General features: G+C 37.9%; 2 protein-coding genes across 3 annotated transcripts; both read right to left on the bottom strand.

Annotated features, from left to right (window-relative positions):
• Positions 1–577: 577 nt before the first annotated feature.
• Positions 578–14,758, bottom strand: LOC115218998 (zinc finger protein 239-like). Of its 2 annotated transcripts, XM_036508694.1 has the most exons (3): positions 14,561–14,758; positions 8,778–9,873; positions 578–1,735 (listed from the first exon to the last, which is right to left on the bottom strand). In XM_036508694.1, the coding sequence occupies exon 3, from the start codon at positions 1,724–1,726 to the stop codon at positions 584–586; it is 1,143 nt and encodes a 380-aa protein (XP_036364587.1). In that variant the 5' UTR covers positions 1,727–1,735; positions 8,778–9,873; positions 14,561–14,758; the 3' UTR covers positions 578–583. The 2 variants fall into 2 exon arrangements, with proteins under 2 accessions (XP_036364587.1, XP_029644896.1); XM_029789036.2 differs by lacking the exons at positions 8,778–9,873; positions 14,561–14,758 and adding an exon at positions 5,343–5,433.
• LOC115218779 (gastrula zinc finger protein XlCGF71.1-like) lies at positions 9,341–20,708 on the bottom strand. The gene is made up of 4 exons (XM_036509198.1): positions 20,660–20,708; positions 14,714–14,770; positions 10,901–11,086; positions 9,341–9,873 (listed from the first exon to the last, which is right to left on the bottom strand). The coding sequence occupies exons 1-4, from the start codon at positions 20,706–20,708 to the stop codon at positions 9,341–9,343; spliced, it is 825 nt and encodes a 274-aa protein (XP_036365091.1).
• Between the last annotated feature and the right edge of the window lie 1,632 nt (positions 20,709–22,340).

Here is a 22,340-nt window from a genome sequence, read left to right on the forward strand (position 1 = left end):
GGAATAAAATTTTGATGTTTTTTTGTCTTTGGTTTTAATAAGTGTTATTTCCTATTTGCTTCTCTCCAGAAATCAAAGAAAATAATTGCTATTCCCTTCAAACTTTGCTTTTATGACTTGGACGTTGATGTTCTTAAACTCACCTATTTTCCATTATATTCTAGACAGATTCAGCACTGAGTTGCTCAAGCAGAAATATCGTTATGGCAAATATTCTGCTCAATAGCACAGATCTGCTTGAACGTAACTACTTGAGCATGTCCTCAGTGGCTGACAACGTATGCAGCTCTGATGATGAGCAGGTTTGAAGGAAATATTAACCATTTTTCATACTTTTTCCTAGGAGTCAGCAAATAGGAAATAACAGTTGCTACCAAATGACAAAAATCATATTGCAATGTAATCTAAATGGCAGAAATCTACCAGAAGAAAAGAAAATCTCCTGTTCTCCAATTCTTTTTTTAAAATTTTCTTACAGAAGATCTGACATTTGTCATAAGTTGAGGGCCCAGAATGGTTCTCTTTAAAGATATTCTGATTCAAAATTTAATCACAAAATCAAACAAAAAACATTATATATATTCTAGGTAATAGAGACTTTATTTATTTGTTGTGAAGAGCTAGCAATGATATAGTTATCATTGTCCACTGTACCTGTGCAGGGCCTCACTTTCAAGTGTCTCTTCATGTGTCGGTTAAGAATACTGTTGAGGGCAAATTTTTTACCACAAACTTTACACTCGTACAACAATTCTCGGGTGTGTATTTTTATGTGGATGTTACAACTACTGTTTCGAGAGAAGCTCTTACCACAGATATAGCAGCTGTAGGGCATTTCACCTGTGTGGGTGCGCAAATGGCGCTTCAGGATACTACTGACAGTAAAACTTTTCTCACACACTTCACACTGATAGGGTCGCTCCCCTGTGTGACTTCTCATATGTACGCGTAAGTTTCCTTTGCGAGAAAACCTCTTCTTGCACACCTCACATTCATATGGGGTCTCCTTCGTGTGAACACGCCAATGAAGCTTCAGTGTGCTGTCACGAGAGAAACTCTTTTCACAGAATTCACAATGGTAAGGTGTCTCGCCTGTATGTACCCTCATGTGGCGCTTTAATAGACTGCTGACAGAAAACCTCTTTTCACACACTTTGCAGCCGTATGGTTTCTCCCCCGTGTGTGTTCGCATGTGTACATTGAGGCCATTTTTGCGGACAAACTCCTTTTCACAAACGTTACATTTGAACATCGTACGATGTGTATGAATCTGAATGTGGCGATTAAGGGCAGTGTTCTTAGGGAAGCTCTTGTTACAAATTCTGCAACGATATGGTCTTTCAAATGGATGCTTTCGACCATGCTGCCTTAACAGGTTACCATCTGGAAACTTCCCATCACCAGCATCTCCCGTATGTGATGCAAGGTGTATTCTCAAAAGAGCCCGGCAGGGAAACTCCTTTTTACAACGTTCACAAGTGTTTACTCGTGTGTTTAAAATGTTATCTGAACTTTTATTTTCAGTGCTAGACTTACATTTATTTGTAAAAGGATCATCTCTTTGGCCAACAAAATCAGTGATTTGGTCAAAACCTTGTTCTGCATTTTCTTTCGCACCAATTTCTTCTGTGTGAGTTCGAAGATGTTGCTTCAGAAACAATCTTTGAGAAAACTGTTTCCCACAAATATCACAGGAAAAAATGAGTTTTCGGGACGATTTCACCATGATTCTTCACTGTCAGAGAATGAGAAAAAAAATAAAAATAAAAAAGAAATACTACTACTACTAATAATAATCTTTTACTGGCCACAAAAGCCCAAGACATTGATTACTGTACAAAGACGAAATAGAAAAGGAAATGGTGGTGGGCTTACACTGGGTCAACAAAACAAGGATATTCATTTCTTTACTACCCACAAGGGGCTAAACACAGACAGACAAAGGGATTAAGTCGATTACATCGACCCCAGTGCGTAACTGGTACTTAATTTATCAACCCCGAAAGGATGAAAGGCAAAGTCGACCTCAGCGGAATTTGAACTCGGAACGTAACGACAGACGAAATACGGCTACGCATTTCGCCCGGTGTGCTAACGTTTCTGCCAGCTTGCCAACAAAACAAGGATATTAGTAAACAAATAATAAAAACAACAAAAACCTAAGAAGGGAGGATCAAACAAGCAAAAGAGCAACAGAATGAGGTGAGTTATATTTGTGTCAGCACACAATCTCAGATGATTTGAACACAGCAAAAGTAGAGGAAATGCCTTTTCCCAATTATTGCTGCCAGTCTCTAGTACCATATTTTTTTTGAAATATTTTTGATTTGTTTCAATTAAATTTTGAAAATAACTGTCATTATTAAAATGCTATTCTTTTTCTCTCACTAAAGCAGACAGTGTAGTCTTAGCTGAAAGCCAATTCCATTCTGCAAGTGGCAGTTGCTGTTTGACATCAACACACAAATCAACATTGCAGGAACACAAATGGTTTCAGTATCCTGCAGACATCTTGGGCATAAGTCTTGTGTGGGTCAAACCCAAAAAGATCTTATGCTAAACAGCTGAAACCTTACTCCCCCCCCCCCCACCACCAATAGAGAATACACTGCTCTCATCTACCTCCAGAAGTACTTCTGGGCTCTTGTCATGCGTATCATTCCTAATACTTTACACAATGTGAGGCCAGACTTTCTGCTGACCACATAGTCCAACTGGTAGAGAGTTGTGTGTCTAGCAACACTTTAGATGCTTAACACCCAACACTGGTCAGTACCTTCACTCAGAATCATAGCTCAATCAAAGAGATGAGCTGCAAACAGCACAGTAAGCGTTACCAATTCACCAATTTCCAGGAACCTCTGTGTATCAGTCACAACATCTTGAGACCCTTATGTAGTGGGAGTAACAGTAAATGGACTTCTAGACCAGCAAAGCTTGACTCTTTTACACAAAAAGAGTGTATGCTCTGGTCAGATGTCTCCTGAGACAAGGCCTGATCTTCAGGCTGTGGTGCATCACAAAAATACTCACAATTCTGTATAACAAAAATAATAATGCTTCATCATTGAAGAAACTTTTGGCTCATGCCCCATCTGGTGTAGGCCTGGCTGTGTGGTTAAGAAGTTTGCTTCCCAACCTCGTGGTTTCTGGTTCAGTTCCACCGCACAGCTCCATGGACAAATGTCTTTTACTATGCCCCAGGCTGAGCAAACCCTTGCAGGGAGATTTGGTAGAGACACTGAAAGAAGCCTGCCGTATGTATGCATGTGTGTGTGTTCTTGATTTGGCTTACTTGTTTCAGTCAGTTGACTGTGACCATGCTGGAGCACCGCCTTTAGTTGAGCTAATCGACCCCAGGACTTATTCTTTGTAAGCCTAGTAGTTATTCTATCGGATTCTTTTGCTGAACCGCTAAGTTATGAGGACATAAACACACCAGCATCGGTTGTCAAATGATGTTGAGGGTTCAAACACAGACACACACATATATGACGGGCTTCTTTCAGTTTCCGTCTACCAAATCCACTCACACACACACACATACACAACAGGTCTCTTGGGAAAGTGTCTTCTACTATAGCCTCGGCCTGACCGAAGCCTTACCTGAGGATGGTAAGAAGTTAATCTTTAAATAAACGACTACACACTCATCATTATCACTTCCACTTTTCTCTGCTCACATGGATCAAACAGAATTTATTGAGGCAGATGGACGATGCCCTTCCTGTCACCAACCCTTACCTGTTTCCAAGGAAGGGTCAAGATTTCCTTCCCCATGGCCAAACATGTTTTCAAGGAAGAATGGAAACAAAGTACATAACCTGCATGACAATGGCATTTGTTAACCGTCACCCAATGTCGACATTAGGAGAGAGAGAGAGAGAGCAATAAACACACCAGAAACCTGTTTTTAGTTTCCATCTACCAAATCCATTCACAATGCTTTGAGTGGCCCTTAGTGAAGAAGTCTCTTGCCCAAGATTCCACACAGTGGGACACAACCCTAAACCATAGAGTTGGGAAGCAACCTTCTTACCACACAGCCACACCAGCACCTCTTATTCTTTTACTTGTTTCAGTCATTTGACTGTGGCCATGCTGGAGCACCGCCTTGAATGGTTTTAGTCAAAGAAATCGAATCCAAGACTTATTCTTTGTAAGCCCGTTACTTATTCTATCAGTCTCTTTTGCCGAACTGCTAAGTCATGGGGACGTAAACACACCATCTCCGGTTGTCAAGCAGTGATGGGACACATACAGATATATACATACATATATATATATACACACACACACACAACAGGTTTCTTTCAGTTTCCACCTCCCAAGTTGTGGTCGACCCGGGGCTATAGTAGAAGACATTTGCCCAAAGTGTCACGCAGTGGGACTAAACCCAGAACTATGTGGTTGGGAAGCAAGCTTCTAAACACACAGCCACACTTCTCTTCCGAGATTAGGATTTCTATATTTTGATTTAGTAAAAGCTCTTCCAAAAGTCGGTGAAAAGTTTCCAACTTTGTGTGAGATCTGTTCTGTTGTTGCCAGGCGATGGAACAAGCCTCCTCCTTCGTTTCAAGTGCAGAAGGTAGCTGCAAACCAGCTTGTTTTCTCTGCCAGTCTGCCTGTGATTCCACCACATCTCATGTGTCCATAGCTTACAGTGCGTACAGCTTAAGGAGTCCAAACTGATTTCTTTTCTGCATATCGAACAAGTCAATTTCCCTGATGCTACCAGCGGTTTTTTCTTATTGATATTTCAGTAAATTGAAAGAAAACGGAAAGCATTGTGGTTCCAATAGGGCAGAACACTGTCTAGACATGGTTTAAGCCGAAAAAATCATAAATGCGTATCTAAAAACATGACTTTCAAATCTCTAATATTTTAAAAACCACATGGCGGCCTTACTATAAAGAAAATTTAATATTTCTTTCCATAAGGAATCTTTTCGGATTTCAGGGAAACAGGAAAAAGCCGAGCCGCTGACGACGGGATTTGTGTGAGGAGGACCGAACTAAGTGCATGGAGGCTGCAAGATAACATCGATTGCTTCCAAAGGGTGTGTGTGACATGCCCCTGTACTGGCCCCTCTCTGTGTGGGGCTCACATTCCATTAACAGATAGAACCTTCAGATATATATATATGTGTGTGTGGATGCATAGTGACCCATCAGGAGCAATAACAATACAACCGCAAATAAAATAGATGTACGTTGATCTAGTCTAAATTCAAAAATAAACTTTGTTATGAAATGCCATTACTACTACTACTACTACCACCACCATTATTATTACTATTATTATTATTATTGCAGCTGCTGCTGCTGTTTTTAACACTTACCTTTTTGGCAGACGTCGACAGAGCTCGAGCGAAGCGCAAGACGGTGACGAAACAAAAAGTCCCCAATAGAATAACATTCTACTAACGTCTAAGCATTGAATGTGTTCAATATTGAGCCACGTTCAAATTTCACCGAAGTCGACTTTGCCGTTCATCCTGGTACTACTTGAGAACATTGGTCCCGGTGCGCGCACTCGCGCAAGCTAGTCATGACTAGTCGATCCTTACTTTGTTTTTGTGTGTTATTTACTTTGTGTTTTATTTACTTTGTTTAACAAAAATTATTTATTTTGTGTTTTATTTACTTTGCTACGGGTGGAAATACCGGATGCATTTCAAAAAAGTGTTTTTTTTTATATATGGGGGGGGGTAGGATTTGTGTTAGGGTTAGGGGTGGGAGAAAGGTTTTCTGTTATCTTCAGAAATGTAAACAAAGTCACGTGTGTACATATACCGAAGCATTGCCTTGCTATGTAGTCGTTGTAGGATCGACTAGTTACGACTAGCTAGCGCGGATGCGCGACTACGCGAGTGCGCGCACCGGGACCACTGTTCTCGAGTAGTACCTTTCATCCTTTGGCGGGGTCGATGAAAAAGTACCAGTTGAACACTGGGCTCGATGTAATCGATTCACTAATTTCCCAGGATTGCTGGCCTTGTGCCAAAATTTTAAACCAGTATTTCCCGAAGTACAAGTCGCACCAAGAGAAAGTCAGTTATTCGATTTATTTTGTGATATAGTATAAATAATTCCATTTTTTTATTAATTAGAAATAAGGAGTGAGATCGTTGATTGAACCTATCTCAACATGTAGTGTAAATTTACAATTTAGAAAGAAGAAGAAATCCGTTCTGCTTCATATTAACTCGGTTAACTCAGACCCAAAATTGACGTAGGAGATTAAGTGACATTCATACTTTTCCAAGATTACTGACGACTCCAAAGTAATAAATTTAGAAAATCGAAAGGCAGAATTTACAGCATTTGGCTCTGAATTTATTTCAGTCAGACACCAAGACCCAGATTTATAAAGCAATTATAATAAGAGATACAAACTGTATAGAGTGAAGTTCGTGGTTCCATCCTGATTCGTCTCGTGATTAAAGATACCTATTCATCGGTCTTTATAATGTGACTTTTTATGAGACACATGATTGATTTCATGGTGAGAGTATTGATTATTGAACAGACTTCAATAGATTCCCAAACCCATTGGAACAGATTGGTCTGTTGAATAATGAAGGTTTATCTTGGCGATACTTCATTATAACTCCAAATTTCAAATTGAAACAAAATAAATGAACAAAAAAAAACCCAAAAAAACACTAAGACTGAAAATTTGTTTGAATATATATATGTACAAGTATTTGAACACTTTCTCAATTATTTCTTCCAATATACAGTTTTCAAAGAATGTATTCTTTCTGAAAAATATTTCTCTGCTCCAATCTAACCCGAATCTTAATGCTTAGTTGAAGACAAATTAATAATTCCAAGAGGTGAAGTATTTCCCGACAAACTACGTATTGTTAAATGGCTTGAATTCTTGAAATCCATTTCATAATAAATCCATGTTCTTTAGCTCAGGCCACTGGTTCGCAAAAATTTACTCTTAGACAACACATCATGCTATATAGTTAAACGATTTTGTAGATGAAAATTTAATTATTTCAATATTTGAAATATGCAATAAAACAAATATAAGTTCATGAGACACAATTTTATCTTTTAAATGGATTCTGTATTTATCAATCACAGACAGCAGAGTAGTTAAGATCACTCCCCAACCAAGTACTTCTAGGTTCAATCTCCAGAGTGGCAGCACGTCGTCTGCTACAAAAGCCTCTAACTGACCAAAGCCTTATGAGTGGAAGCCCCCCATATACATGTGTTTCTCCTTGTGAAAGTTGTAAAGGAGTATCACTGTCATACATTTCCAATCTTATGCCAAAATCATGTCCAGTCATTGGGGGGGGGGGCAGATGAGGGTTAGCTAACACGAAATGCATCTTGCTGCAGAAAACCTGCCTCAATGAATTTCATCTCACCCCTGATGAAAGCATTGAAAAGTGGATGTAAAGATGAAGAGGAGGCAGTCGGTTCCCTGATTAGTTTCTACAGGCAATGTGTTCCAAGCCAGACTAGGAGCAATCTTCATGCAAGCCACATATACTCTGGTCATTTTTTCTAAGCTATGTTGCAGCACTGTTCACCACGAACTCAAAACCTACCAATGCAGGGTCATTGCTAAAACAGTCTCTGAAAATTGTCCCAACCTAGTGATTACTGTTAATAAAAAATAATACATTGGGCCAATACTGAATTCCAGACCGTGAAATGCTAAATTGACCAAAGCTAAACCTTAAAACTGTATGCAAGGCTTAGTCTATTGTTTAACAATTGAAATTAGGAAAGCAAACCAACTTGTGAGTATTGTAAAGTCTGGTGCCAGATGAAAAGCACCAAAGTCCACTCTGTGAAGTGGTTAGCATTAGAAAGGGAATCCAGCCATAGAAACTAGGTCAAAGAGAGACAAATGGAACCTGGTGTAGCTCTCTGGCTGGTCAGTTCCTGTTGAACAGTCCAACCCATGCCAGCATGGAAAACAGACGTGTGATGATGTACTAAGTCTCATTCAAAGTTGAAATTTTAAAAAAATTATCCTTGGAGTGATGAAAGTAGAGCAATGCTAATGATTCCACAGGCTCTCTGAGACTAGCAGGAGGGCAAGGAGGAGGAAGGGCATTCTCAAACTGAACATTAGGCCTGAAAGCAACAGAGTGGACTCTGCTAAAGTCATCTAAAGTGCCAAGTGGTGGCATTAAACCAAGGGATGTATTAAGTCCACAACTCCACATGCAGTTTGGTAGTCTAGTCTGCTGAACTACATCAGCTGAACAAACCACTCTACTACTACTACTACAAAATGAGACGATGCCAGAAATTAAAAGAAATTTGACTTCCTGGTCCTCAAAGATATAAATGGAATGAGAGATGCTTGTTATATCCAGAGCCTTTGCTCTCTATGTAGACATTAGATTCATCCACTGTGTTTTATATATCAGTCTACCATTTGTTGAGATGTGTCTAGGTTTATTATGAGGCAACGTCACTCACAGAAAATATAAATTCTATGTTTTTTGGTTGATAATAATACCATTACGAGAATGACTGTGAAATTTAATTACAGTTAAAGGATTAAATCTACCCCTATCCAAAGAGGCAGCTCTCAGCCAGATACAACCTGACAACCATCATTGGAATAAAATTTGTGCTCAGCCCATCATGGAATCATAGTAACAACATCTCAGAATGGGTTTCATGATGGCTAGTCTGATTAGATCTTCCACTTTCTGAAATGTCTGATTAATTGCTGACTATAAACAGTTACACAGTAAATCTACAGACAAACGAGGATAAAACGAAATACTTACTGAGAGTTTTAAGATGATTTATTATTAAGTCAACAGGTAAAAGAGGCTTTCAGTCACATGTGAGTTCTTCAGTGACCATCAACCCATGGGTCAAGAGTTCATATCCAACATAAGTAGTTTGTTGTGCCAAAGAAGAGCAGATCCTAGTTTTCTTCCGGAAATGTAAACTGTGAGAAGCCGACATCATATTAAGAGGAAATTTTATTTCATATTTGTTTGATGCCAGAGACTAAAATGAAACATTGGAACCAACGGGTTGCAATGAAGAGATTAAACTATTTACTACAGCTCACTTATGTTAGTTACTGTTACACTGTATCAATTAGCATCATGTTAATATCTCCACTCTAGAATGATCAATCACTTAAATCAATAGATCTTGTGATAAATGCATCACCTTCACAGTACTCGACACAGCCGTACCATTTCCAGATTGAAATGAGATGAATCAATAATATATTTCTGTGCAAATAATCATCAAATTTTAGGATTTAGAAAACACCTTTTTTTAAGTTAGGAGATGATTACCACTTGTTACATTTTGTCTCCAACAGGAGAGATGGTCATCCATGGTTAGTGTATTCTCTGCTACAATAATCACTGAAGCCATTGACAGGTCTTTTCATCCTTGACTGCAGCAGAAAATTACGTTTAAAATGCAATTTCAAATGCAATTTTAGAAGTAGCAGCTTTGAGAAGTTCTGTTCACATTTTGGACATTGAAAAGTTTTCTTTCCGTGTAATTTTTTGTGTTTCACCAAACAGAAGTCATTCAGAAAGTCTTTATCGCACACTTCACAGTGGAATGGCTTTTGTGTTGAATGTAGAAGTTGATGTAGTTTTAATGTAAAATCTGAGACAAAAGTCTTGTCACATGACGTACAATTGAACTGTTTTGAATTCTCCATTGCAGTATGTGAAGCTTTGTGCATCTTCAGGTAGCTGTTGTTTAAGAAATCTTTGTTACACACATAACAATGAAATGACTTTGGTTTGTGATGGAAACGTTGGTGAACTTGTAAGGTGAACTCCGAGACAAAATCCATCTGACACATAAAGCAATGAAAAGATTTCTTTTCAGCTAAGTTCATGGCAGCTGCAAAAAAAAAAAATAAATAAAGAAATGGTTTTGTATCAAAATATCAAAGATTGCAATAAGACATCATTAAAATATAGGAACGAGAATATAAAACCATTTTAGTTGGAAAACTACAAGTTTCTTGACCATCATATAGTGTGCCCTGAACAAGGCACTGATAAATTGTCACTTTTAATCATCAGTCAACATAAATAAGGAAAGAATAAAAAGCTTTTAAAGGAGCCAATTAAACGGGCCTCACCCCTGTCATTTTGACTTGCTAAATACATCAGCTAAACCTAACTTCTACATAAGTAACAAAAAAAAACCAAAACTCTACACCCAGTGAAAGGTCAACTACTTAAATGGTGACCTCATGACATTTCTCATGAGCCTCTTCTCTAGAAAAATCCATTTACACCCAAACAGCCAATAGTTATTTAAACAAAACTTTTTGGATGTGTGGAAGTATAAATTTATAAAATAGCAGCAACCTCAGGGACTCAAACAGTCTAAACTTTGAAAGTTCACACAAAGCAAAATAGAAAATTATTTTCTCGTTCAAAATTATGAGAACCTAAATTTCTCCAATTCTACTTATATATGTATTTTTTTAAACTCCATCCACCTATTTAAGATGCGCTAGCTTCAAGGTGGTACCCCAGCATGGCCACAATCTAATGATTGAAACAATTGATATACATACACACAGGTGGGCACCATTAATCGAAAAGCTAACTTCGTTAATCTCTTAATTCTTTGAAAATTTAACTGATGTTCACGTTAACTTTTACTGAAAAAGGCATAACTACAGTTTAATACCCCACCGATTTTGTTGCATAATTTCCAGAATATTATATACTTTTTAATGAAATTCACCAAATAATTGCTTATATCCTGTAGATTGAGTGTATGTAAAGATTTATAAGAAAAAATTTCTGAAAGGTTGGAGAGAGGAGTTTTGGAAAATTCACAGGACCCAACATTTTCCCCCTCAAAACTTTCTGAAAAATAGGTATTTTTTACTGAAATTTTATACAAATACCTTTCAAAGGGCGTAGATTATGATTACAAAGAAATTTGTAGGCAATATTTTTGAAAGGGGGCGAGGGGAGGAGTTTCTGGAAAATGGAGTTTCGGATCAGATGGCCCACATAAGTTAGAATTTCTCCATTTTGACAGGGATTTTTCCAATGCTTTTCAATGAAATCTTCAGAATGATTGGAAGCATCTTTTCATATAAAAAAAAAAAAGAAAGAAAATATTTTCAAAAAAATTTTTTTTCCCACTCCAAAACGATTTTGGCCATTTTTTTTTTCACTTTGCACTTAAAACCCGTGAGAAAAACATTTTCGGTTTAAAAACAAAAAAAAATTCAATTTCTGAGGAAAATGTGTGATTTAAGGGAGATCTGGCTGTTGTTTCTAGCATATCCCAAAACCTCCCTCCTCATTTCTTTCTCATTCACACAACTATTGATATTTTTCAATATTTTTCTACCCATAAACAAATTTTATGGAATGATATCAAAGTAACTCACATGTAGTCCTAACTAAGTGAGACCATGTTATGTGTGTGTGTGTAAGAAAAAAAACACCTTTAATCATCATCATCATCATCATTTAACGTCCGCTTTCCATGCTAGCATGGGTTGGACGGTTCAACTGGGGTCTGGGGAGCCCGAAAGCTGCACCAGTCCAGTCAGATCTGGCAGTGTTTCTACAGCTGGATGCCCTTCCTAATGCCAACCACTCCGAGAGTGTAGTGGGTGATTTTATGTGTCACCGACACAGGTGCCAGACGAGGCTGGCAAACGGCCACGCTCGGATGGTGTTTTTTATGTGCCACCGACACAGGTGCCAGACGAGGCTGGCAGACAGCCACGCTCGGATGGTGTTTTTTATGTGCCACCGACACAGGTGCCAGACGAGGCTGGCAAACGGCCACGCTCGGATGGTGTTTTTTATGTGCCACCGACACAGGTGCCAGACGAGGCTGGCAAACGGCCACGATCGGATGGTGTTTGTTACGTGCCCACAGCACGGAGGCCAGTCGATGCGGTACTAGCTACAGCCACGTTCAGATGGTTTTCTTGTGTGCCACGTGCCACCGGCACTGGTACCACAAAGATACAAATTCCATTGATGTTCATCTATTTTGATTTGTTTTGATTTTCACTTGCCTCAACAGGTCTTCACAAGTGTCACAAGAAGGAAGGTAAGCACAGGTGGACTGACTACGTCCCAGGTAAGGGCCAATGTTCATATTAATCTGTCAAATGTAATGCTTATTTGTTCATGTTAATTTGAATTATACACGTTCAAGAGGCGTGTCCACAATATTTGTTTGTAACTTTGTAAATTTTTTTACATAGATTTGAAATTTTGTCAGTGGGTGCTTTATATACCACTGGTTTATAGTTATGTAACTTTAGCTGATCATGCTGAGTAAATTTGACTTTTATGGGCAGGTAAATTTAATTAACAGGTGTAAAAGCAATAACATTATGGATAAACACTAAAATTAGATTTCTTAATGCATCTTACCGGTTTGATTTGTAACTAAAATTATCCCAGGTGATAACTGACAAAAATTTTGCCACTTTTGAAGATGAGGTACATTAATTTGAATTAATTAAAATACAGGAATAATCAGTACAAGATTTTATTCTTTCGGTAAATATTTTGTACCTCGGTGTGGAATAATTTTTTTCCAGAGTTCTTTTTGCAGGTGCATTCAACGTATCTGATCTCCAAACACATTGCAAGCCACTTTTTTTTCCAAAAAAGAAAGATGGGAGGGATGGTGGGGACCTCAAAGTTTCCCACCAAAGGGCTTTTGTTTCACGCTTTCAAAGAATGTGACATCGAAATCACGCGTAAACAGCTCCTTTATCCAGAAAAGGAAAGATTTAGCTGCTATTTCTAGCATGCCCTGCTACCACGTAACGGCTATTTGTGTTTACACAGAAATATTTACCAACTTTCTTCCTTCCATTTATTTTTTCCACTTTATGGAAGTCAATATTTTCTCTGTTGACATCCAGCTCAGTTAATTTTGCTTCTTTTTGCCAGTTCTGTGTTTTCTGAAAGAAAATCCCTCACATTATCTCAAAGCTACAAGAATTCACTAATGTGATTTGTTTATTTCTTTAAAATATTCCATAGAAGTAATTTTACCATTACCCTTAGAGGTAAAATTACAGATTAACACCCGCACGATTTTCACTAAGAAAAAAAAAAAAAACCCGGATTTTTTTGCGTGAAATCAAGTACCCTGACCTCGTAATATGCTGGAAATCCCATATTTTGGTTCGGGATTGGTCCGGAGGGGAACCCCCCCCCCGGACTTTTCACACACAAAAAAAAAAACTGATTTTTGGCGTGGAATCAAGTACTGTGGCCTCGTAATATGCTGTAAATCCCATATTTGGGTTCGGATTTACAGCATATTACGAGGTCACAGTACTTGATTCCACGCCAAAAATCAGTTTTTTTTTTTTTTTGAAAATCGTGCGGGTGTTAATCTGTAATTTTACCTTGAGGGCTTTAGAAACCAAAAACTATAGTTTGTTTTTTGTTTAGAGTTAAAAAATGTGCAGACTGAATCTTTCCCCTCAACTTCTTCACGACTTTTTTCCGCAACGCTAACCCGAAAACCTTAAGAGTAAGTACAGAAATGTTTTGAAATTTTTATCCGAATCTTGATGGGTGGTTTGGGCGGATGTCTTGCCAATTCTTTTTTGTTGAAAAATTGAAATTTTACAAATTTTGGAAAGACTCCGACCGTCCCCTCCCATTTGTGTCGAAAAAAATATTTTTTTTAAGGATGGTTTTGGCGGGACGGGCAGAAGTCTTGCCCCCAGCCCCTCCCACTTTATTTAATTTTTTTTAACAAAAACCCACGTTTTCGTAAAAATGAAAAATTTATGAGTTTAGCACGTGCATACATCGTAACTCTGCCAACGTACCTCTCTTTTACTTGTTTCAGTCATTTAACTGCGGCCATGCTGGAGCACCACCTTCAGTGGAGCAAATCAACGCCAGAACTTATTCTTTTTAAGTCTAGTACTTATTCTATCGCTCTCTATTACCGAACCGCTAACACACCAGCATCGGTTGTCAAACGATGTTGGGGGGACAAACACACACACAAGGCACTGGTTGGCCCGAGGCTATAGTAGAAGACGCTTGTCGAAGGTGTCACGCAGGGGGAGTGAACCTGGAACCATGTGGTTGGTAAGCAAGCTCCTGCGCTTGTAAGATTTCATTTTTTTAATATAATTGAGGAAACAAAGTTCGTGGGACACCAAACTGTAATTATAACCAAATATGTCTTTTAGAAAAGTTAACGTTTAATATTCTTCGTAGTATTTCGTCGTAGTTAAATGGCGAAATAGCGTGCGCCAACAAGTTATAAACATTTATTGGAAGGACTCAATGATTTTAAGAAAAATAGATTTCAATGATTCGGGGACACAAAACTTAACATTTATTTATATTAATAATAATAATAACAACATGCTAATTAATTAACGGAAAGCATTTTTCACAGGTACAGTAAAGTCTTTTAGAGTATTTGTAAAATATATCCTTGTAATTATTTAAAGTTTACAAAGAAAGTATAAAATTGCTCTAGTAATTATACGGGAAGAGCGACATTCACAAAAATTAGCAGAAAACCAAATTATTAAATAATAATTTACCTTCAAAGTTGAGTAATATACGTTTGTCTATCCAATGTCTTCGTAAACAAAAACAACGTCGTCAATGAATGAAGCACGTGGAATGAACTCGCCATGGCCACGTGCTTATATTAATATATATACACCGCCGGTGAACTTTAACTTAATGCCTACGTCTTCGTTTAGTCCGATCCATTCCTGAAAAGGCAAACCCAGAGACGCGGTTTAATTCTTTAAAAATGAAAATAAAAATATATATTATGGATATTATTTTATTTAATGAATTTTTTTCGGATCCATCCCGGATCTTTTCGGTTTGAACGGCAGTTTTTAACATAATTTCTATGTAACTAAAAAATTTAAAACTTCGTATACTGGTAGAATGTGTTTATAAAACATCTTGGATCTTCGCTTTAATGATAAAATTCTATAGTTTGTAAGATATTTCGTCTTTAATTTCGAGCATTTCGGCAATTTTAACCAATCACTGACGTCCATTTAGGTAAGTAACATTCTGTGCATAATGAATGTCCCTCGTTTAAGAAACAGATTGGGTTTATTTACATTTGTGAAGAAAAGAGATACCCTTCCCCCACCCCTAACCCTAAATCTAAAATAGATTGAAATGCAATAGATCGATACTAGGGCCATAATTATGGGTGACATTTTCATTTGACACCGCTAGAAAAAAATCCCATTTTCCGTAGCGGTGTCGTATGAAATTGTCACCTATAATTATGACCCTAGTATCGATCTATTGCATTTCAATCTATTTTAGATTTAGGGTTAGGGGTGGGGAAAGGGTATCTCTTTTCTTCACAAATGTAAATAAACCCAATCTGTTTCTTAAAGGAGGGACATATTCATTATGCACAGAATGTTATTTACCTAAATGGACGTCAGTGATTGGTTAAAATTGCCGAAATGCTCGAAATTAAAGACGAAATATCTTACAACATATAGAATTTTCTCAATAAAGCCAAGAGAAAATGATGTTTTATAAACATATTCTACCAGTATACGAAGTTTAAAACTTTTTAGTTACCTAGAAATTATGTTACAAACTGCCGTTCAAAAGGAAAAGATCCAACATCTTTTTCTCTTGGCTTTATTGAGAAAATTCTATGGTTTGTAAGATATTTGTTGTTTTTTTTCTTCAATTTCTGCAATTTCAACCAATCACTGACGTCCATTGAGGTAAAAAAAAACATTCTGTGCCGTATGAATATGTCCCTCATTTAAGAAACAGATTGGGTTTATTTACATTTGTGAAGAAAAAAGATACCCTTCCCCCCACCCCTAACCCTAAAACAGATTGAAATGCAATAGATCAATACTAGGGTCATAATTATGGGTGACAATTTAATATGACACCGCTAGAAAAAACTGCCGTTCAAACTGAAAAGATCCAATTTTTTTCTCATAGGCGGAACTTGTAGAGGCTGAGTTGATAAAAAAAGTCGAACTTTGAACTTGAGCAATTCAAGGTTCATATTGCTATCAACCTCACTGTCGTATAATTGTTCCGTTTATTTGTATAATTGATGAAAATTTTCTTAATTTACAAGGTTGAGTTAAAATCTTTCCCTGGCGGTCCTTTTCTACGAAGCATATTTTGGCTGGACGGTTAACTTGCCTCAAGAAAACTTGTAGTTCTGATCGTGTCAAGTCTTATGCGGTCTTTCTATTATTATAAGAGAAAACGGTTTTATTTCACTATTTCAATTGAAGCAATATATAAATTCAACACAAGTGTATCACTGTACCATCATATATATATATATATACATATATTCGTACTACTTGAGAACAGTGGTCCCGGTGCGCACACTCACGTAGTCGCGCATCCGTGCTAGCTAATCGTGAGTAGTCGATCCTATAACGACTACCTAGCAAAGTAAATAAAACACAGAAACAGTAAGGATCGACTAGTCATGACTAGCTAGCGCGGATGCGTGCACCGGGACCATTGTTCTCAAGCAGTACTTATATATATATATATAATATATATATATATATATATATATATATATATATATATATATATATATCTAATGTAGGATAACATTTAAAAAAAAAAAATTTTATCAATGGTCAGCATATTAAAAAATACCTAATAGCTCTTTTGTCTTAATAATGGTCAATCACATAGTAATTCCTTTGTTTAACGGTCATTTTCATAACATTTGATGGCTCGATAACTGAAGAGATGCCAGTGCAGGTTTTTGCCCCAACATCTGAAATTCGGAGCTTTATCATGGCTACCGAATAATTGTCACATATATTTACAGTTATATATACATATATATATATATATATTATATATATATATATATATATATCATCATCATCATCATCGTTTAGCGTCCGTTTTCCATGCTAGCATGGGTTGGACGGTTCTACTGGGGTCTGTGAAGCCAGAAGGCTTCATCAGGCCCAGTCAAATCTGGCAGTGTTTCTACGGCTGATGCCCTTCCTAACGCCAACCACTCCGAGAGTGTAGTGGGTGCTTTTTACGTGCCACCCGCACAGGTGCCAGACAGAGCTGGCAAACAGCCACAAACGGATGGTGCTTTTTATGTGCCACCAGCACGAGGGCCAGGCGAGGCTGGCAACGGACACGAAACGGGGCGGTGCTGGCAACGGTCGCGAAACGGAAGGTTCTCTTACATGCCACCGGCACTGGTAACACATCTGTAATTTCCATTGATCGATTTCGATTCTGATCCTCACTTGCCTCAACGGGTCTTCACAAGTAGAGTTTCGACATGCCACCGGCACTAGTAACACATCTGCAATTTCCATTGATCGATTTCGATTCTGATCCTCACTTGCCTCAACAGGTCTTCACAAGTAGAGTTTTGTGTCCCAAGAAGGGAAGGTATGCATACGTAGGCTGGCTCCATCCCATGTAGAAGGCCACGGGTTATGGACTCACTTGTCCTGCCGGGTCTTCTCGTGCACAGCTCACTTCCAGAGGACTCGGTCTCTAGTCATTTCCTCAGTGAGACCTAAAGTTCGAAGGTCGTGCTTCACCACCTCGTCCCAGGTTTTCCTGGGTCTGCTTCTTCCACAGGTTCCCTCAACCGCTAGGGTGTGGCACTTTTTCACACAACTATCTTCATCCATTCTCGCCACATGACCATACCAGCGCAAACGTCTCTCTTGCACACCACAACTGATGCTTCTTAGGTCCAGCTTTTCTCTCAAGGTACTTACACTCTGCTGAGTATGAGTACTGACATTACACATCCATCGGAGCATACTGGCTTCATTTCTTGCGAGCGTACGCATATCCTCAGCAGTCACAGCCCATGCTTCACTGCCATGTAGCATGGCTGTTCGTACACACGCATCATACAGTCTGCCTTTCACTCTGTGCGAGAGGCCTTTTGTCACCAGCAGAGGTAAGAGCTCTCTGAACTTTGCCCAAGCTATTCTTACTCTAGCAGTTACACTTTCAGCACACCCGCCCCCGCTGCTGACTTGGTCACCTAGGTAACGGAAACTATCAACTATTTCTAGTTTTTCTCCCTGGAAAGTGACGGAAGTTGGTCTCAGAGCATTTTCAGTGTTTATTGTTCCTGAGCATCTGCCACATACAAAAACCATCTTCCTAGTTAGCCTTCCTTTGACATTGCTGCACCTCTTATGTGTCCATAGCTTACACTTGGTGCATCTTATAGAGTTTCTACCTACACCTTTTCTACAGATCGAGCAGCGCCATCTACCTGAAGGCGTTTGTGATTTGTCTACCTTCCTACTGATTACGACTTTGGTTTTAGCTAGATTGACTTTGAGGCCCTTCGATTCTAATCCTTGTTTCCACACCTGAAACTTCTCCTCCAGTTCTGATGGCGACTCAGCAATTAGAGCAAGGTCATCAGCATAGAGGAGCTCCCAAGGGCATCCTGTCTTGAATTCCTCCGTTATTGCCTGGAGGACTATGATAAATAGGAGGGGGCTGAGCACTGAGCCTTGGTGGACCCCAACCTCTACCCGGAATTCTTCACTGTACTCGTATTAATAATATAAGTGTAAGTAGTTATTAATTTAAAAAGCCAACAATTATTTCCGGGTAGATTTCGGTATGGAAATATAACCATTATTGGTAGGAACTTTTCAAAAAAGTTTTATATATATATATAATAAAAGGGCAAGCAACAGGTTGCTTAGCTACATACAGAAAAATTAGAAATAAGCAGTTTTTGATTGCTATTTCTAATTTTTCGGTATGTGGCTAAGCAACCTGTTGCTTGCCCTTTTGTTTATATATATATATATATATATATAGATAGATAGATATAGATCAAAGCAGTTTGATTCAGACTCCTTCGTACTCTGACCCAAATGGCTGAAGACTACAACACACTTGAATCTCTGAGTACCAAGGAATTTGAATCAAACTGTTTTTCATCTATACATGTGTGGTGGCTTCATTTGGGCACAAGTAGATTTGAACCTGAATCTGCCAATTTCCTTTAACTTTTTGGCAGCACTTTTCTAACAGTAAAACAATAGTGACAGCATTTACCATATGGCTTTGCCAAACCAATTTATGTCTTTGTCACTTGACCCTTTCTCTCACTGGATGCAGAACTTTTTTTGTTGATCCTACAAATAATGGCAAAATAAACTCTATATATGTGTGTATTAGGGTGGAGCGAAAAAGATCCTTTTTACACAGATCTTCAAAATATGTTTTCAAGAATATTTTTATTGCGAAATCCTTTAAAAACAATTGTGTTAAAATCTGAAGTTCTTAAATTTACATCTTCAGGTTCTGCAGCCCATTCAGAATCAATTTATAACATGTTTGCCGTTCCTCATTTTATTTTTTACATTCTTTGTTATAAATTGATTTCGTTTTGCTAAATCCTTTAAAAACAAAAGTGTTAAAATCTGAAGCTCCAAAATTTATATGTTCAGGCTCCGAAAAGCACTTGAAATTATCTCTGTATATATAAACGGCATAATGTCTGTGTGTGTGTCCTTTATACAAATCCACAATTTTTCAGTTAGAGGACTCACACTTTCTATGGTCATTCAAAACCGCCCAAGAGTGGTCGTGCACATCTTTACATTTCCCCAGTCACCCCGCAAAGCCATTAAAAAAATCAATAGAAGTGACTTTTTTGTGAATTTTCTATCCAAAACCCAATCAAAATGCCCGAAACTTGATACACCAATTGAATGCCAGCTAGCTATATGTGATTGGTTGGAGATTTGGACAGTACTCGCGTGTATGTGCGCACGCACGCAGCTGTATATGCATGCACTAGCACTATGACCTGAATATATGTGTTACGTGAGGTCTAGATTATACGCACATTAAAATAAAATTATGTGTAAACCAATTTTTGCTTCTTGACAGATTTTGGTGATAAAAATAATTAACATTTTCAATTAATTCAAAATAATTCCATGTAACCAAATAATCAGCCTCTGAATGTTCTGTTTCGATACCGCTTGATCCACTCACCAATGATCCTTTTTTCATTTGTCTGTTGATCCTGTTCCCTCTGGCACCTTTTTTGTCTCTACTGCAACTGCAGTTTTTAAAGGAGCTGCACTTGCAACAGGAAATGTCAAATAAATCTTTTGTTGCATTGTTTTTTTTACCCTTTAGCGTTCAGATTATTCTATCAAACATAATGCCTTTTGATTCTCTTTGATTTGAATTAATCATGCATTATCTCATATCTTCAAGATCTTGATGGTGTAATTACCTAATGTAGAATAACATTGTAGGGTAGGTGTGACAGCCTGGATCTGATCAGTTTGAACATAAAACAGATTAACTATTTTGGCCGGATATGGCCGGTTTAATTACTAAAGGGTTAAACACATTACACATTGTTTGAAATGGTGACACATTTTTTTCTATTTTCCACATATTTTAGTAATGCTTGGTACTTTAGATAAAAGTTTAAGATTTTTGCTTTAACTGACTCAATCGTAACACAAGGAATGGATGCCTTTTGCCAAGGAAGAATTATCTTTTCTGCTAGAATCTTGACAATTTGTTTAATTGAAGGATCTTTCTTAACTACATTCTTTTCTTTTTCTCATTAAAATAAAACACATTTTAGTACATCCTTGTAAGCTGGCAAAACTCACTAAGATCACACCGAGTACCAAATACTGGGCATTCAATATCATGATGCATTACTGCTTTGAGTCATCACTAAATGTAAACAACACTAAATTTAACACAATCATTGATATTAACAGAATGGTCTAAAATCAAGGTACAAAGCAGATAACTTCACACATGTATAACATACGTCCACACGCAACAACCGTTGCAGCGGCACTGGAGAGAAGTTCACACACCCATTCTATTTATAGTCAATGAGGAACCTCAAGATATTTGTCAATTGTACTGAAACTTGGTATGCAACCTCCTAAGGAGACTATATTTACTGTTTTGCATTCTGCTATGTAGAAATATGTATTTGTTACGACTTGTAATCCTTGAAATCCAAAACTTGACCAAAAATAGCGATTTAAAAAATTTTTGTGTTGCAGAGCCTAAAAAAAAAAAAATAAATAACTGCAAAGTTCTTTGTGCACCTTTCTTTTAACCCTAATTCGCAACAAAATATTGATTCTTGGTTACCAATTTTGAAAGTTGCATTTTTCGCTCCCCCTCCCCAATGTGCATGTGTATTGTTCTCTCAACATCACATGACAATAGTTGTAAATGAATACCTATTTCTTTACTACCCACAAGGGGCTAAACACAGAGGGGATAAACAAGGACAGACACACGGATTAAGCTGATTACATCGACCCCAGTGCGTAACTGGTACTTATTTAATCGACCCCGAAAGGATGAAAGGCAAAGTCGACCTCAGCAGAATTTGAACTCAGAACGTAGTGGCAGACGAAATACCGCTAAGCATTTCACCCGGTGTGCTAACGTTTCTGCCAGCTCGCTGCCCTAGTTGTAAATGAATACCACCGTCTTACAAGTAACTCCCTGGCACAAATATCAGACACCAGAAGAGTTTCCAATTAAAAAAATTTTAAATATCTAATTTCAGATGGGTAAATGAAGCCAATTTTGAAAAATATTGAAATTAAAAAATTTAATTAGCAGACATGGATTAAAATATTCATCATCATCCTCAGTTAACATCCGCTTTCCATGCTGGCATGGGTTGGACGGTTTTACTGAGGGTTGTCTATCCAGAAGGCTGCATCAGGCTCCAGTCTGATCTCGCAAAGTTTCTACAGCTGGATGCCCTTCCTAACGCCAACCATTCCGAGACCGTAGTGGGTACTTTTTATGTGCCACCGGCATGGGAGCCAGTCAGGTGGGACTGGCAATAACCATGCTTGAATGGTGCTTTTTACATACCAGTGACATGGGAGCCAGTCAGGTGGCACTGGCAAAAACCACACTTGAATGGTGTTTTCTACATGCCACCAGCACTGGCATCGACCCTGCTTGAATGATGCCTTTTACATGCTTTGAAAGAGGGAGAAGAAACAAATCTCCTTATCCAAACACCAATTATTTTTAACATATTTATGCATCATCCGACACAGTTATGTCATAACCTGATGTTCTTGAACCTTTTAGCATTCAGATTTTTCTGTTAAATTCGATGCTTATTTATTCACATTGTTTTGAATTAATCTTCCATTATCTCATAGCTTCAAGATTTTGATATGATTTAAAAAAATTGTCTGAATGACATTGTAGGGTTGGTGAGAGAGGTCAGATCTGGCCAGTTTGAGCATAAAACAGGTAGGATATTTGTATTGGACATGGTCAGTTTAAATGTTAAAA

This window comes from Octopus sinensis, linkage group LG14 (genome assembly GCF_006345805.1).
Source record: "Octopus sinensis linkage group LG14, ASM634580v1, whole genome shotgun sequence".
Taxonomy (NCBI): domain Eukaryota; kingdom Metazoa; phylum Mollusca; class Cephalopoda; order Octopoda; family Octopodidae; genus Octopus; species Octopus sinensis.

Bases quoted from the DNA above. Each gene is read 5' to 3' on its own strand.
- LOC115218998 (XM_036508694.1), bottom strand. From the start codon at position 1,726: ATGGTGAAATCGTCCCGAAAACTCATTTTTTCCTGTGATATTTGTGGG.
- LOC115218779 (XM_036509198.1), bottom strand. From the start codon at position 20,708: ATGCATCATGATATTGAATGCCCAGTATTTGGTACTCGGTGTGATCTT. The intron at 14,771-20,659 runs GTGAGTTTTGCC...TCATTTTTAAAG, and splicing joins TGGTACTCGGTGTGATCTTA to AATTAAACCGCGTCTCTGGG. The intron at 11,087-14,713 runs GTAGGCATTAAG...TTATATGAAAAG, and splicing joins GGATCGGACTAAACGAAGAC to ATGCTTCCAATCATTCTGAA.